Source organism: Rhinolophus hipposideros (genome assembly GCF_964194185.1).
Source record: "Rhinolophus hipposideros genome assembly, chromosome: X".
Lineage (NCBI taxonomy): Eukaryota > Metazoa > Chordata > Mammalia > Chiroptera > Rhinolophidae > Rhinolophus > Rhinolophus hipposideros.
Genome location: NC_138046.1, coordinates 54,382,521 through 54,398,376, shown reverse-complemented (window position 1 = coordinate 54,398,376; position 15,856 = coordinate 54,382,521). Strand labels below are relative to the sequence as shown.

General features: G+C 39.5%; 1 protein-coding gene across 2 annotated transcripts; it reads right to left on the bottom strand.

Moving 5' to 3' along the window:
* Window positions 1-381: 381 nt before the first annotated feature.
* On the bottom strand, window positions 382-13,324 carry MORF4L2 (mortality factor 4 like 2). 2 transcript variants are annotated; one of them, XM_081041846.1, is made up of 4 exons: window positions 13,212-13,324; window positions 10,484-10,555; window positions 4,166-4,270; window positions 382-1,933 (listed from the first exon to the last, which is right to left on the bottom strand). In XM_081041846.1, the coding sequence occupies exon 4, from the start codon at window positions 1,907-1,909 to the stop codon at window positions 1,043-1,045; it is 867 nt and encodes a 288-aa protein (XP_080897972.1). In that variant the 5' UTR covers window positions 1,910-1,933; window positions 4,166-4,270; window positions 10,484-10,555; window positions 13,212-13,324; the 3' UTR covers window positions 382-1,042. The 2 variants fall into 2 exon arrangements, with proteins under 2 accessions (XP_080897972.1, XP_080897973.1); XM_081041847.1 differs by lacking the exon at window positions 13,212-13,324 and adding an exon at window positions 11,937-12,257.
* Window positions 13,325-15,856: the final 2,532 nt, after the last annotated feature.

The following is a 15,856-nucleotide window of genomic DNA, read 5'->3' as shown; positions in this document are numbered from 1 at the left end:
CTATCATACCAGCCCAACTTATCGGGAACAAAACTACCTTGTTTCCCGGAAAATAAGACCTAGCCGGACAGTCAGCTCTAATAAGACTGGGCCTTACGTTAATTTTTGCTCTGAAAGATGCATTAGAACTGACTGTCCGGCTAGGTCTTATTTTCCAGGAAACACGGTAGCTCTTCGAGCAACACTAGAAAGTGATACCACCGTGAGAAGCCACACTAAGAGGGTAGAGGAGGGGAACTGGCAGGACAGGAAGCTCCTGGAAGCCATACTCAACCAAAAGGAATTCTTTCACTAGGAGTCAGAACTCTGATACCACCTAGCTCTTTCCCGAGCCTACTGACTTGTCAGCCTCAGTAACATTAAAGGCACATTGCAAATTACTTGCTTTGAAATTTAGAAACAAATTTTATTTAAGATCTGAAATACAATTCCTAAAATAGCGACTTCTCCAGAAAACCATGGCTACACAATAATGCATTGCCTCTATCATGTTAGAACGTGCATTAGACTCAAATACAAAAACCATGAAACAAACCACCATCCTTCAACAATTTGAGCAAAGATAGAATAAAATGCCTAAGGAACAACATAGATGGACTTGCAGAGGATGGGCTGTTTTACTTCAAGCACGAGAAACAAGAGCACAAATGCATGGGTTTTCGGGTATATACATTAAGTTGAACCTTTGGCACTAGGAATCAGGGCATTTTGTCATGTAGCATTAACACAGAATTAGAAAATTGTGTAGTGTCAAAGGGATAGAACCACCAGCATTCAAGCAATGTTGTCAACTAGGCAAGAAAATGTTCTACTGAATGTTTCTTCTTTGTCTAATTACTGCATACACTGGTAGCAACTCTGAAATGAGAAAAGGAGCTCGCACTCCTTTCATTTTCTGTTTAGAACAAAACAGAAAACAACTGAAACATAAGCCCTGTTGTACATTAACAATTGGAAAGAACATCAATCATACAAGAAAAAGACTAAGAACAAAAAGAGTGTTTACTGATACCAGACATAAGGGTGAGTGGTCAGTAGACCCTCACAGGGCTTTGCGGTGGTACTCGGCTGAAGCCACTTTGTAATCACTGGCAGTAAACAGAGACGCAGCATTCTTTGCCAGATACTTTAGGAAATCATGCAAGTAGCCCAACAGTAATGCAAGGCTCTTCTCATCAAGGGGCGTGTACGCCAACATCGCTCCGATTCTTACGAATAATCTCAGTAGGTGTGGCGCTCCATAAACCTGGGACATGGGCGCATCAGGGTGAGCCAAGAGGATTTCAGCATACTGGGGCCTCTCAAACTTGTAGAGCAGCTGAGTGCCCAGCATCACGTTGAAGTATTCCTTTATGCCCGCCACGACTTCATTCACTGCATATTCCTTGTTGTCAACATTACCTTGCGACTTCTTGCAATCGGCGTACTCCTCCAGAACGGCATCTACGTTTTTCTTCGCTGGCAGTTGGAACAGCTGCTTCTGCCTGGTAACTAAATCCCAGTCCTCAACAAGCCATGGCTTTAACTCTTCAGGAATCTTCACTTTAACTTCCATTCTATTCTTAAATGCCTCCTCGCTTTCAACAGTAGGGTCGGCCCGGGCCCTTTTCTTCCGAGGTGGCTGAGGGGCTTCGCTGGTGCTGCCACCATCTCCGTTTCCAGGAGTCTTCTGTTTGTTCTTTCTTGTCTTCCTCACAGATCCTGAAGCGGGGTTCTCGGCAGAGCGTCCCCCCCATCTGCCTGGGAGGGCCGGATCCAGATTCTTCTGCTGTGGACCAGCCGTTTTCTTTCCTGAGGAGGCCCCTCTCATCTTGCTTCTCTGCATGTTGCTTCTAGTTGGTTTTTTGAAGTTGTCTTCTTCTGCAGATTGTTGTCCACGAGTTTGAGAACCCTGCTTTCTGGAACTCATTCAACCCTGTTTTTATTTCAACCACTGTAACATACAAAGTATTTTACTTGGTTGTTTTCTATGATCTTTAATACTATGTTCCACAAACACCCCCACACACTATTGTCTTGGAATCTGGATTTCCAGTCCTGTGTCAGGACCATTTCTAAGTGACTTACCACCTCCTCCCTCTCCCTTGACCCTCACTACCACCCTCTACTCTCGTCCCACCCAATCACTCATCAGACCTGCCCATAAATTAGTTTTCTGATACCACTCAAAAGACAGGAATATAATTTTGGAGAAAGAATGAATTAACTGGGAAAGAAACTACAAAAGGCAGTGGAATTAAAATTCAAGACTTACAAACAGGAAAAACGACATGATTAAACAAAGATAAATTTAGTTGACCAGAGGCAAAATGAATTAACAGTAAAGGTTTTTGTATTAAGTCCAGGCAGGCCTGAACTTGGGTGATGACAGAGTCAAGAGAAACTGAATACAGAACTTGGTAAATGAAGGAAAGGGAGGAGTCAAAAATGGCTCTGCAATTTTAAGCCTGGGCAATTAATGAATTAATGAAAGCACTGGTTTTTAATCATTAGTTTGGAATCAGCATAAAAGAATAGGAAATAGGTCATTCATCTATTCATTAATCTATTCAGTCATCATACACTATTGCATACCGTGTTTCCCAGAAAATAAGACCTAGCCGGACCATCAGCTCTAATGTCTTTTGGAGAAAAATTTATGTAAGACCTGGTCTTATTATACTTATTATAGTAAAATAAGACCGGGTCTTACATAATACAATATAAGACCGGGTCTTATATTAATTTTTGCTGCAAAAGACGCATTAGAGCTGATGGTCTGGCAGGGTCTTGTTTTCAGGGAAACACGGTACATGCTTTGGGAACAGGTACTATGCTAGGTACTAGGGATTCAAATATCTAAAGAGACAATTATAAAACGACAACGTTAGTGGTGGGATTATAAACTGGTGCAGCCACTATGGAGGTTCCTCAAAGTTAAAAATAGAACTACCACACGACCCAGCAATTTCACTTCTGGGTATTTATCTAAAGAAATTGAAAACCCTAATTCAAAAAGATATAATATATGCACCTCTATGTTCACTGCAGCATTATTCACAATAGCCAAAATATGGAAGTAACCCAAGTGCCCATCAATAGATGATTGGATAAAGAAGTGGTACATATATACAATGGAATATTACTCAGCCATGAAAAAGAATGAAATCTTGCCATTTGTGACAAGACAGATGGACCTAGAGGGTATTATGCTAAGTGAAATAAGTCAAAGAAAGACAAATACCATATGTGACTCTAGAAACCAAAACAGATGAATAAACAAAAATAAACTAATAGAGAACAAACATGGTTGCCAGATGGGAGGGGGTGGGGGATGGGTAGAAAAGGTGCAGTGGATTAAGAAGTACAAACTGCCAGTTATAAAATTAGTCACGGGGATGTAAAGTGCAGCATAGGGAATATAGTCATTAATAAGGTAATAACTATGTATGGTAGCAGATGAATACTAGACTTATCGTGATCACACTGTAAGGTATATACATGTCTCATCACAATAATTAAATTTCATAAATAAGGGTAGTCAAATAATAGTTACAGGCACAGAATATTTTGGGAGCAAACAAGAAATGGTACATGACACCACTTGCAGCAACTGCTTGTGGGAGGAGGTGATAAATTGGTGAGTGAGAAGTCAGTGATGACTCCCGATTCTGAGAATGGGGGATTAGGTCATTAGTATTATCCCCAAATGAGACTGTGTTGAGAGAAAGAAGAGGAGGAGGAAATGGATTAGAGAGCAAAGAAGTTCACTACTGGATCTATTGAGAGGTGTGCAGTTAAAACGTGACTTTAAAGCTCAGGTGAGCAGTCAGAGCCAGAAATGGAGATCTTAGAGTAATTACCATATTGCTGGTAGTGGAAATTAGCAGAGCCAATGAAATCATTCATGGAGAATAGAGGAAGAAACACTGAACCAAGTATGGGATTCTGGAAAAAGCTCGGAAAGAATGATACTTAAAGGGTGTGCAGAGAGAGACCACAAATAAAACAAAAATGGTCAGTGCAACCATAGGGGAATCAGGAGGTTATTTTGGAAGCCAAAGAAGTTGAGTGTCAAAAAGGGATCATCTACAGTATAAAATGGAGCAGGGAGGCTAGTAAAATAAGATGAAAAAAGTGTTCTGCTTCTTACGGTGTGACAGATGCAACAATTCCTTTGACTTACATAATCCTCTTCCTTCTTGCTCTTCCAAGAACTCCTAGTGTTTTCTCAGATGCAATCTTACAGTTCTTCTGGGATGGTCGGGAAGGATGGGGGGGGAGTCACAACCTAGAAAGGAAAAGCGGGTGGCTGTGATGAACTTTTGTGAAACACAGGAAAAAGAAAAAAAATAACCTAATTTATAAACACATGGTTTACAATTGTGGTATCAGAAAAAACATGAGCTCTGCTATCAGACACACTTCTACTTCAGTTGGTCTCTGCCATTTATGACTTGTAAGGCCTTGGGCAAGATACGTAAGCTCTTTTAACCTTTTTCTCATCTGTGGAATGTGGCCAATTACCCGTAGCCTTCACAGGTTCTTTTGAAGAATTCCCTACTGTGAGGCTGAGCAGCTAGCACTGTACCTTGCAGGAACACCTGCACATGGGAACATGGATAAAGATGTTCGCTGTAGTGTTTTTAATACTATTCAATAGGGAAATGGTAATAGAAATTATGTATGCACACTATGGAAGACTATTTAAATGAATTAAGAAGAGACCCATGTACTGACATTGAAAGATGTTCAATTACGCATTATTAGGTAAAAAGACAGGTTGCATAATATGTACAATAGAATCCCAGAGGAAGCACAGGGAGAGAAAAAAGCATCAGTCTCAGTTCTTTTGGACAGTGATCCAATTTTTGTTTTAATGTGTACAAATGCATAGGACAGTATCTAGATGGATAAATACCAGACTGTTAAAATTAGGGTAATCTCTGGGAAAGAATGAGGGATCGTGGCCGAGCCTTAAACCCGGTTTCTCTGTTAACTACAACTTTCACCCACAGAAAAAAAGCCCTTCAGCCAATCCCTAGCCCTTAAGATGACGTGGGCAGGTGTCAGGGAAGCCGAGAGACGAGTAAGAGGCAGGCAATGCTAGGAAACTACAGCCCTGAATCAGGGAAGCCAGTTACTGGAAGAGAGGCCTGGGTGCTACCACTTTCACTAAGCAAAGGATATACTCTACCCAAGGGTATAAAGCTCTAAGCAGAAACGAAAGGGCAACGGTGGCATTCTGAGCATCAAAATCTGTAAGCAGACATTGACCCTGTGGGAATCCAAAGCCTTCAGGCTGAGGAGATACAGATATATCCTGTGAATGATCAGACAGTGGCGTGTCATGGCAGCACACTGTAAGCTATTACTTAAAAAAATCATGTTTCTTAAAAAAAAATCCAGTGACTGGGACAGAGGGGGCACAGTATCTGAGATGAAAATTTAGTTAATACTGGTGAAATCCGGAACCCATGTTGGGGTTAACAGTGTTTCCACAAAAACAAGGGGATAGGTAATACACAAACTAAAGAAAGCAAGATGGCCCAGTGCCAACCAGACTGTAAAATACTGTAGAGCCAGGCCGGACAGGAACTATTTTGGAAGCCACATTGGGCATCAGCATTAGTGAAGAGGAACTGAAAATGACAGCTGAACTTACTGTACATCCTTGATATCGACTGCGTATATACTATACAAATGAAAACTACAAAAAGGAATTTTACCTGGCTCTCATTAAGTGGGTGAGTTTCGTCATTCTCTGTAAATGCTTCATCACATATAAACTCCCAAGTTGAATGAAAATATGATTATATAAATACCTGCACCATTAGCCAAGGTTAGTGCCGAGCGAATACAGACAGGAAAGGAGTCTTTCTAAAGTTGTCTCAGTACCTTTATTTTCATGAGTATCTTCAACTACTACCTGGAGTCAGAAGACATCAAAAGGGAATACCCATCGTTTTGATGTCTGGCTCCCACCTATACAAATTTATGGGTAGCTTTACTCAGGTCACTGCACTCCGTACCTCCCTTCCCAGCTTACACTGCTCCATGGACAGGTGACTGATGTGCTGTGCACCTTCATTTAAAAAGTTGACAGTGTACTTTTAAACTTTGAATCTGCCAGTTTCCACCTTGAGTTTTGGGTTTTATTAACATTGTTTACTAGCTCAGTGTACCCACTCTTTGCTCCAATCATTCTTCCTGTCTCCCTCACCTACTACGAAAGTCCCATTTCCTCTTTAAATCTCCACTACTCTAGACCACATTTCTCTCCCTTCTCTAATACCATATGAAGCTGACATTAGTACATTACCATTTAATAGCTTCATGTTAATTTTGCTCATGGAATACCACCAATTTCCATTTGCCACAGGTCTTGTGTGATATACCTTGCACCTTTCGCAGCAACATTCATATCCCCGGTGGGTTGGGTATACAATAGTGAATCAAAGTGAGGTATTCAACTAATGGGGGAAATGGAGGCACAATTTAGGGATAAGTCATCCAGTATTTTTCCACTAGTTCCCTACAGGTCAGCTCTAGGGTACGTGAGACTGTGAAAACATTGTATGTCTGCCTTATTTTTCTATCTTTAATTTCTGTGTACTCGTTTAAACAGAGGTGAGCTCATACTGGTTATCAAATCTCAGATCTCCCTTCTTAAAATTTGCTATTACAATTATTTCCCCATGTTAGTAAGGTTTTAATATGCACACATCTTGACAGCTGTATATTCCATTAAATTGGCATACCTTCAATTTATTTCACCACTACCCCATTTTATCCTGCAATTAAAATATTTTCACTCTCGTTTCGTATTATTCGAGATGCCCAGATGCAGATTTAGAGTCAAGAGGTAATACACTGCCAAATTACTTCCCCCAAAAGTTACACCAATTTCCTCCCTCACAAATGTGTAAAAATATCCATCCCACTTCATAACTTGTTTCCCCGAAAATAAGACCTAGCTGGACAATCAGCTCTAATGCATCTTTTGGAGCAAAAATTAATATAAGACCCGGTTTCATTTTACTATGAGACCAGGTCTTATATTAATTTTTGCACCAAGACACATTAGAACTGATTATCTGGCTAGGTCTTATTTTCAGGGAAACACAGTATCAAGCGATCTTCATTTAAATAAACTTACGAATTTGGTAAAGAAAATGGGTTTAGTTTTTGTTTGCATTTCTTTATTAGTGATGTTTTAACATTTTAAAAAATGTGTTTATTGGCCATTTATATTTTAGCTCTTGTCCTCTGTCCATTCATTTTCAATTGGTTCTTAGTGATTTCAACATTATAGCTCTTTATGTATCAACAATTGCCATTTTGGGGGCAAATATTTCCGGTTTTCTTTTATGGTGTCTAATGTTAACATTTTTGTTTTATCTGATGTATTTTTCTTTCATTGTTAAGGTTAAAAATGAAGATGGCACACATTTATGAATTTTAATTCCTTAATCAACCTAAGATATATTTTGTGGCACCATTTATTCTCCTTTACATACCTATAAATATCAAAATACATAAAGACATGGGCATTCTTCCCTTACCACTTCAGTCCCAGAATGAGCGTGTATAGCTTTCACATCTCTTTATAACAGACGTTTAAAACTAAATGTGCATATCATGCATTTACTTGGTCTTGACAAAGGTGAGATACATATTGCTCCACACCTTTTCTCACTTTATCAAAGGCCTCATTCTGTCTGCACATATCTAGCTCATGCTTTTTAATATCCACATCATTCTATAATCTATATGTACCATAATTTAAACACTGCCATACTAGTAAAAATTCAGGTCATTTCCAATACTTCATTATACTAATAGACATCAGTGTACAGATATATTAGAACATTAGGTATTTCAGAAGGATATAGTCTCGTAAGTGGCAACTATTCAAAGGATTTGCTAACTTGTAACTTTGATGAGATACAAGCAATTTTAATATGTAAAGGACCACTTTAATTTGTACTCCCAGCAAAATGTAGTTCATTCTCTCATACATTCAGCAACATGGAATAAACATCTGTGGGTTTTTTTGCCAATCTGTAATATTTGTGTATATTTTTTATGCATTCATATGTATGTTTTTCTTGTATTTCTGAATATTTTTTCTCCCCTTTTCTACTAGGTTGTTTGCTTCTTTTATTGATTCCTAATAATTAAATACTAAGTTTCTTTGGTATGTTGGAAACATTTTTTCCAAACTGTCATTAATGTTGTTGCCATCCTTTTCCTTTGTGAACTTGGAAAAAGTCATGTCTAGGAAAAATACTCCCAAATAACAGTCTAAAAATGATTTCCTATATTATTTCATGGTATTTTTATAGTTTCTTCCAAATATACAAATAATTTTTCCTAATATTAAAGAGTCCATCCTTTCCCAAATTATTTGAAATGTTACTTTATAACACTACAAATTCCTAGAGGTACACGGGTCTTTTAAGGAACTCTTCACAATTATTTTGGAGTATTTAATTTTTAAAGGTATCACTGTTTCTAGGCCATCTGTTGTCACAGTGATGTCTGTTCTCACACCAGTATCACACTGGTTTAATTATCATAGTTTAAAGCCATAAATGTTGCCCCGGAGTAGCACCTGTAACTGGGTTCCAAGGATGTTTGATGCAGTATTATTTGAAGTGGCAAAACAGTGGAGTCAACCTAGAGGACTAGCAACAGTGATTTGGCAAAATATGGTTTATCCATAATCATGCTAGTTAAAGGAATGCCACTATGAAACAACTCTGAATGGACATGAAGACATCCCAGTTTGTTGATTAGAAATAGGAAGTTGCAGAACAATACCTATAGTGAGACATATTTATGTAAAAGAAAACACAAAACAGTATTTTATACATATCCATTTTTAGACAGGTATATAATTTAGAGATCTAGAAGGAAATAAAATTGATAATAATGGTTAACTTTGGGGAGAGTAAGAGAACTGAGGTGGTGAGAAAAGGAAACCTGAGCCTACTCTGTAATACTTAATTTTTTTTTATATTACAAGGAGAATGTATTTACCTATCAATTCTGACTAAACATTTATATTAAAATATACATATTTAAAATCAATGACTTTCTCATTTATTTGTATCCATGGATCTCACATATAGCTGGATTTGTCAGTTATTTACCAGTGTACTGTACACTTTGTAGGCATACCATTCAGACTGGTTTCCCTCCTTCCTTCTAAAGTCCTGCCCATCCTCAAAGGCTCAGGTCAAGGTCCTTTTGCTCTCTGAGTCTTTCTCCAATTCAGGCTACTCTGGCTCTTGCCTTTTCTGAGCTCCTATTGGACTAATAGTCCACCTCCCTCCCTTTAGCCTTTAATCATTTTCCAAATGGCCTCCTGTAAAGGGCTTCTGTGCCTACCCACCTACTGCATCTTTCCCACCAAGTAGTGCCCTTCTCTGCAACCTAGCTTTCAGAAGGGAAAATAACAAGAAGGAAAATACAGTGATTCCATGGGAAAATGAAGCTGCCAACAGGCTGAAAACCTTCCTTCATCTCAGGAATGCAGACTCCGAATGCTAACATTATTGTGTATGAGTGTGTCACAAATGAGTGTGAACATCTACAGTATATTGAAATAAACCTTTAAATGCACCTATACCACGTCAGTTCCATTTATTTGATCTCTTCTGGATGTTGGAACACTTCCTTTATGTACAACATATTTTTTGAGTCTGAGACAAAGGAGGAATAATACAAACGCTGTTAGCAAAGTGAATATGGTTATGGTTTGCTAGTTAAAATTACAGATCCTGGAAATTCCCTTCTAAGTTATGTTCAATATACTCAATCTTTCTAGATTGTTAGGACAAGTCAGAAGTCGTAATTTCAGAATTCAGTTCTAGTAGTAAGCGTTGCTTCTGGAAAATCAGGGGAGAAACCAACAGTATTAACTTTTTTACAATTCCAAAAAGAGGCATCCACTGCTTGTAGAAGTGTGTATGTATGTAAAACAGGATATACCAGAAGGACTAATAGAGCCATAATTATTATTAAAGCAAACACGTGTCAAACACTGTCCTGATACTTTATATGTAGGAACTATTATTATCTTTATTTTACTTTTGAGGAAATTTAGGGACAAAGTAAGTATCTTGCCTAGGATCATACAGCTAAGTGGCAGAACCAAGATTTAATTTAAATTCAGTAAGTCAGCATTTGCTCTTAATCACTAAATTATGCTGCATATGGGATGCCACAAAGTAAGAAAAGCAATATATGGATGTATGGAACTATCAGGGACCAATTGTAGTATCTTTTATCAAGGAATGTAAAATTACACAGTCCTCTGTTTTTTAGGCACTTTATATACTGAAAGCACCAATGGACTCAGCTCCATCCTACTCAGAATTTAGAGTGATTTCCCAGATAGACACTTATTAATCTTTAAAATATTCCTGGACAGTTAAGAAGGTTATGTGGAATGATCTTGTTTGAGAACTGAGGCCAGGAGAAGGGAGACACTTACCTAAGATTCTGTAATCAGGATCAGATCTTCTGATCCTTATTATACAGCAAACTTAGCTTTTCTGATAATGGCCTAGAAGGTCAAACAAGGGGACGGGAAAGGGCACAAAATAAAAAGATATGAGATGATGGTTTTCTTCTCCGTCAATCAATGCATTTTATCATACACAAAGGGCACCAAAGCTGATAAATAATGTACAAGTGTTTCTTTTTCCGTTCTTGTGGTTACATTTTCAAATTTATTGTATCTATCCTGAGTTTTGATAAAGTAATTTGTTTTTGCTTTTGGTTTTTACTTTTTATTAGGGAAAATGTGAAATGCATAAAATCTGAAATTATGTAGAAGGAATATTATAAACCCACAAGAATCTATCATCTAGCTCCAACAATTACCAACTGAAAGCCATCTTGTTTCATCCATAACCCCACCCACTGCTCTCCCCAACTCCGTTTTTAAGCTTACCAAATAACTGACTTTCTGTATTTTATGGGAAATTTCAAACACATACCAAGGAAGACAGAACAATATAAGGAACTCTATATGCCTATCACCCAGCTTAAACGATTAACTTAAGGGCCAATTTTGTTTCATCTATACTCCCTCAACTTCCCCCTACTGCTGAGATTATTTTGAAACAAATCCTAGTCATCAACGTATTTTGAAGCAAATCCCAGACATTTTATTATTTAATCCGTATTTTCGTATATATCTCTATAAGATAGAGACAGTTTGAAAACATAACCACAAATACCATTATGACGTCTTAAAAAAATAAACACCAATTCCTTAAAAACACGTCAAATATCGAATACGTATTCAAATTCTCCCGATGCATCTTAAACATTTTTTTTTAGTTGGTGTGTTTGAATCAGGATCCAAACAAGGCCTACTCATCGCATGTGGTTCATCTCCAGCTCGCCCTCGTTCTCCATCTTTCTCCCCCTCCCCCCTTTTTTTAAACTTTTCAATATGGAAAATTCCAATCCCCGCTATTTTGAGGTAATTCCCAAATAGCATATTATTTCACCAATAAAGATTGTTATGTTTCCCTTATATCTCTAGTTTCTTCTAGGGAATAAGTTGATGGGCAGGAAAAGCACTATAATGAACAAATTTACATAATTTGTTTTTTCTAATTCTGTTACGCAGGTTTTTCTGTCCACAATAATAGTTAACATCTTTCGGAGTCAGGCTTCCCATTAAGTGCTTTATACGCACTAATATACATAGTACACGCCTCTGAGGTACACGTCTCTGAGGTAGATACTATTATTATCACCATTTTACAAACATGGAAACCGAGACACAGAAAGGAGCCAGCCCGAGCTGGGCGTTGGCGAGTAGGAATCTGAATCCAGCTCTGCCCGATCGTGAAGCCATGAGTTAATCTTGCCTACATACTCCACGAGAGGAGGAAATCGTCAACCCTTTCTCCCCACCCCCACCCCGAAACCTGAAACGAGAATCCAGCTCTTTCCAGCAGCCGACGTGTGCTCACTGCCGTCCCTCGAACCGCCATAGTAAAGCCAGGTTTCTCTGGCAACTGATATCCATAGGCAGACACGTCACCCTGGAGGCGGGCTCATGACCTTCCGCCAATCACAGTCGTCTTGTCTAAGTTTTAGAATGTTCTATGACCAAATGATTGGACGAGGCCAATCACGTCACAATGACACTTCGCCGCAGTATAGGGGGGTGCTAGCAACCTGCTTCTTCATGATTAAGACTTCACGAAAACCAATCATCTACTCCCTGTAGTGTGGCTCTGGCCAATGACGCTCACCCTCTTAGTTTCTGAGTCCACCCTCCAAAATCGCAACTGTAGTTGGGTCATAAGTCTATAGGGCAGGGTGTTCACGTGGCCTATTTTCACGACCCAGAGTTCCCCTGACCAGAGGTTCTTCTTTTTTTTTTTTTTTTTTTTGCAGGGAGGCATTATGGGTTTTTTTTCCCCCCACTGGGAAAGGAAGTGTCTACGTGGCCTGCGGAAACAGGATGGGCGGAAATGAGCTAAGGTTCCCGCGAGTGGGGAAGCGCGAGGTCAAATCTGGGGCCACGCCCCTGAACCACTTGCGCAACTCTTGGAGAAAAAAAGGCACAACTGGGGTGGTGGGTGTGCGGGCGCGTGGTGGGGCCAGTGTGGATGTGCGCGGAGGAGCTCGCGTGGTCTTGTGCTTGGGGTGCGCGCGCGCCAGCCCTCGTGGCGCTGGACGCGGTGGGTATGCGTAGGCGTGCGCGCCTAGAGTCGGGGCCGGTGTGTCCCAGAGCGAGGGTGTGCGTGCGTGTGCGTGCGCGGCGAGTGTGCGTGCTCTATACTGAACATTTTCTTACCATGTTTGAAAATTTTTCTAATGAAACGGAAAACAAGCCACGGCGCCCATCATAAATAAAGGGCCTTTGTTAGAAATATTTCGGTCTCCCCTATCGATTCAATTTTAGACCCTAAAAATTGTACTTCCCACTTTTTTCGGCCACAATTCTTTTCTAAACCGTAGCCTTCCGATGGTTAAGAGCCAAACAAACCCACGCATTCCCATATTAGCAATTCCAAGGAGCAGCTTTTCCTGTTCCCTAGTATCGTTCTTCCACTTCTTCCCCGAATCCCTCCACCCTCCAATTCCGTGTAATTTTTCTGGCACAAACAAAATTTTCTGCTGAAAATATCTATACGATAGGCTTCCCCTCCACTACGGACTCCGAATTTCTGTGGCGGCGGAAACTCTCTTACCTTTTTGTCCTGATCTCCAAGCACAGTGCCCTTTAAGCAAGTACGCACTCAGTTAATTTTCCAGAAAGTTCTCTGGGTGAGGTTTATACCTCTTGAGTCTGCCACCAGGTGCCGCCAAATCCCAGCAAAGAATTGCCTGTTTGTTCACTGGAATGATGGGATTTTTGTTCTCCCCCTTTCTGATTTCTGAACTCTCCAATCTATAGGGATCATGTATATCTTTCATTGCTAGGGAAAATCAAATTAGCTTTTATAAATAGCTCTAGACAGGGGACTATGGCCCTAGATCCAAAGGTTTTTTCATTTCTTTCCTCCTTAAAAAAAGCTCCCCTTCCATCCCTCCTTTCTTCCTTGCCTTTTCTTTTGGGGGGGCCGGTAAGAATTGATGAATGACACCAGACACTACTGCTGATGAAGATCCTAACCTTTCTGTGCACTTTTTCAAATGCTCAACACCCCCCCTGCCCCCCCCAAAAAAAACCCAGAAAATAACAGGTGGCTGTTTAGTCAGTAAAGACAGATAAGAGCTTGGACCCTGGCATTGAAAACTGACCTCTTCCTCTTGAAATTTTTGTTAGATATGTGTGTTTGCACCCTATTTTCTGTAGTGGTACTGCTAAACTTTATTATGTCTTTGGAGTCAGAGACCTAATTTTAAACACCATTGCACCACTTACTAGCTCTGAGAAGCCCGGGCGAACGATTTATGTTCTGTGTTCCTTAGGTTTTGGCAAGCTTTCCATATTTTAGATGCTGTGTCATATCCTTCACATATATGTTATTTTATTCTTCCCCAAATCCTTATTAGATGGGTAATAAATAAAAATCGAACAACAAAAGTCATACCTCTTTCAGTTATCAACCATGCGCGCGCGGGCGCGCGCGCGCGCACACACACACTGGGAGGGAGGCGGGATTTAGAGCAGTGGTTCTCAAAGTGTGTTTCCATAACACGTCAGTACCATCATTATCACTTTTCGAGAAGTTGTCAGATTCAGATTCTCGGGCCCCATCTCAAACCTAGTGGATTAGGAATTCTAGGGGTAGGGTTTGGCTGTCGCTGTTATAACAATCTGTTTGGGTGATTGCAATGCACACTGAATTTAGAACCACTGCTTTGGAGGGCAGAGATGCGATGCTTATTTTTCTTTGCTCCACTAGAGGGTGCTACAGAATTTAAAGCAAAATAATAAATGATACATGTTTTATTGAGATACCCTGCAATTATCAGTTCCGTTATACAGATTAAAAACTAATGTGTAGAGGTGTCAAATTTTTTTCTCAGTGCACACAACTATGGGAACCAGGATAAGAATTTCACCTGTTTCTCGAGCCCAAGCCCTTGACAGTACTCTTTTGTTCAGCCATAATAGCTTATCGTTCTGGGCCGTAAAATACATTACAGATACCTTGTTCTCTGCTTTAGCTATGTTCACTGGAGCATCAAGAAGGGGGCAGGAAAGCAAACTAAATAAATGGAAATATTTTAATGATTTCATACTTTCCCTCATCTCTATTCTATACTAAGATATCACATTAAAGCTCATAAGTGTTTCCCTTCTTGCTTTTATATTTCCCAAATGCTCTCTACCCTGCAGTTATCTTTTTTAGTTTATTTCTGAACCTCTCCTATGTGTGTGTGGGGAATCAGTGTGGTGAGGAAACACAGTCGTTGCCAGCCTATTATGGGCCACACTATATGGCTCTGTACCCATTAATCCCAACAATAGGCCTGTAAATTAGGTAAGGACTTTCATCATTTTATAGATGATGAAGGTGAGCTCCAGAGCTTATAATTATTTTTCTTTGGTCATACAACTTGTAAGAAATAGAGCCTGGGTAATTCTTGGTATATCTGACAGTACTACCCTGCTAAACTTTCTACTGCTTGGTTTTCAATGTGATTTAGTTACTTAATATTTATGTGACTTCCAACAAGTTCTTTAACTTTCCTGAGCCTTAGTTTCACCGTATATTAAATGGGAATAATTATTCCTCATAATCTTAGAGCTGCAGTATCCAACATGGTAGCCACTAGACATGTGGGTACTTAAATTTGAATTAAAATTAAAAATTCAGTTCCTCAGTTGCACTAACTACATTTCAAGGGCTCAGTAGCTACTTATGGCGAGTGTTAGTACTGGCGGGGCCCAGGGCAGACCTCCTCAAGATAGCTCACAATGGCATATTGATTATTTCGAATTAAAATCACTTCAGAAGCAGCAGGAGCAGGAGGAGCTCTCTGACTCTCCAAAAGCAGGAAATAAATCTGCATGTAATAGGTGCTCTCTCTTCTCCTGAGGGCTAACAGACAACCTTATCACAAGAGTTACAAAATCCAGAGTCAAAAAAGCCTATATAAACAAACTTTGTAAATCCTTTACTAATTTACTACGTAAGTCCAAACTGCTTAGATTCCTTTCTAATGAGCACTAACTTTCTTTGTCTTGTCAATTGCTCACAGATTTATTGTTTCTTTGTCAAAAAAAAGAAAAGGTGCCTAGTTTGATCATTTTTAATTAAACTTATTGGGGTGACATTGGTTAATAAAATTATATAGGTTTCAAGTGTACAATGCTATAATACATCATCTATATATTGCATTGTGTGTTCACCATTCAAAGTCAGGTCTCCTGTCACCATAT

Coding starts and splice junctions, on each gene's coding strand:
- MORF4L2 (XM_081041846.1), bottom strand. CDS start 1,909: ATGAGTTCCAGAAAGCAGGGTTCTCAAACTCGTGGACAACAATCTGCA.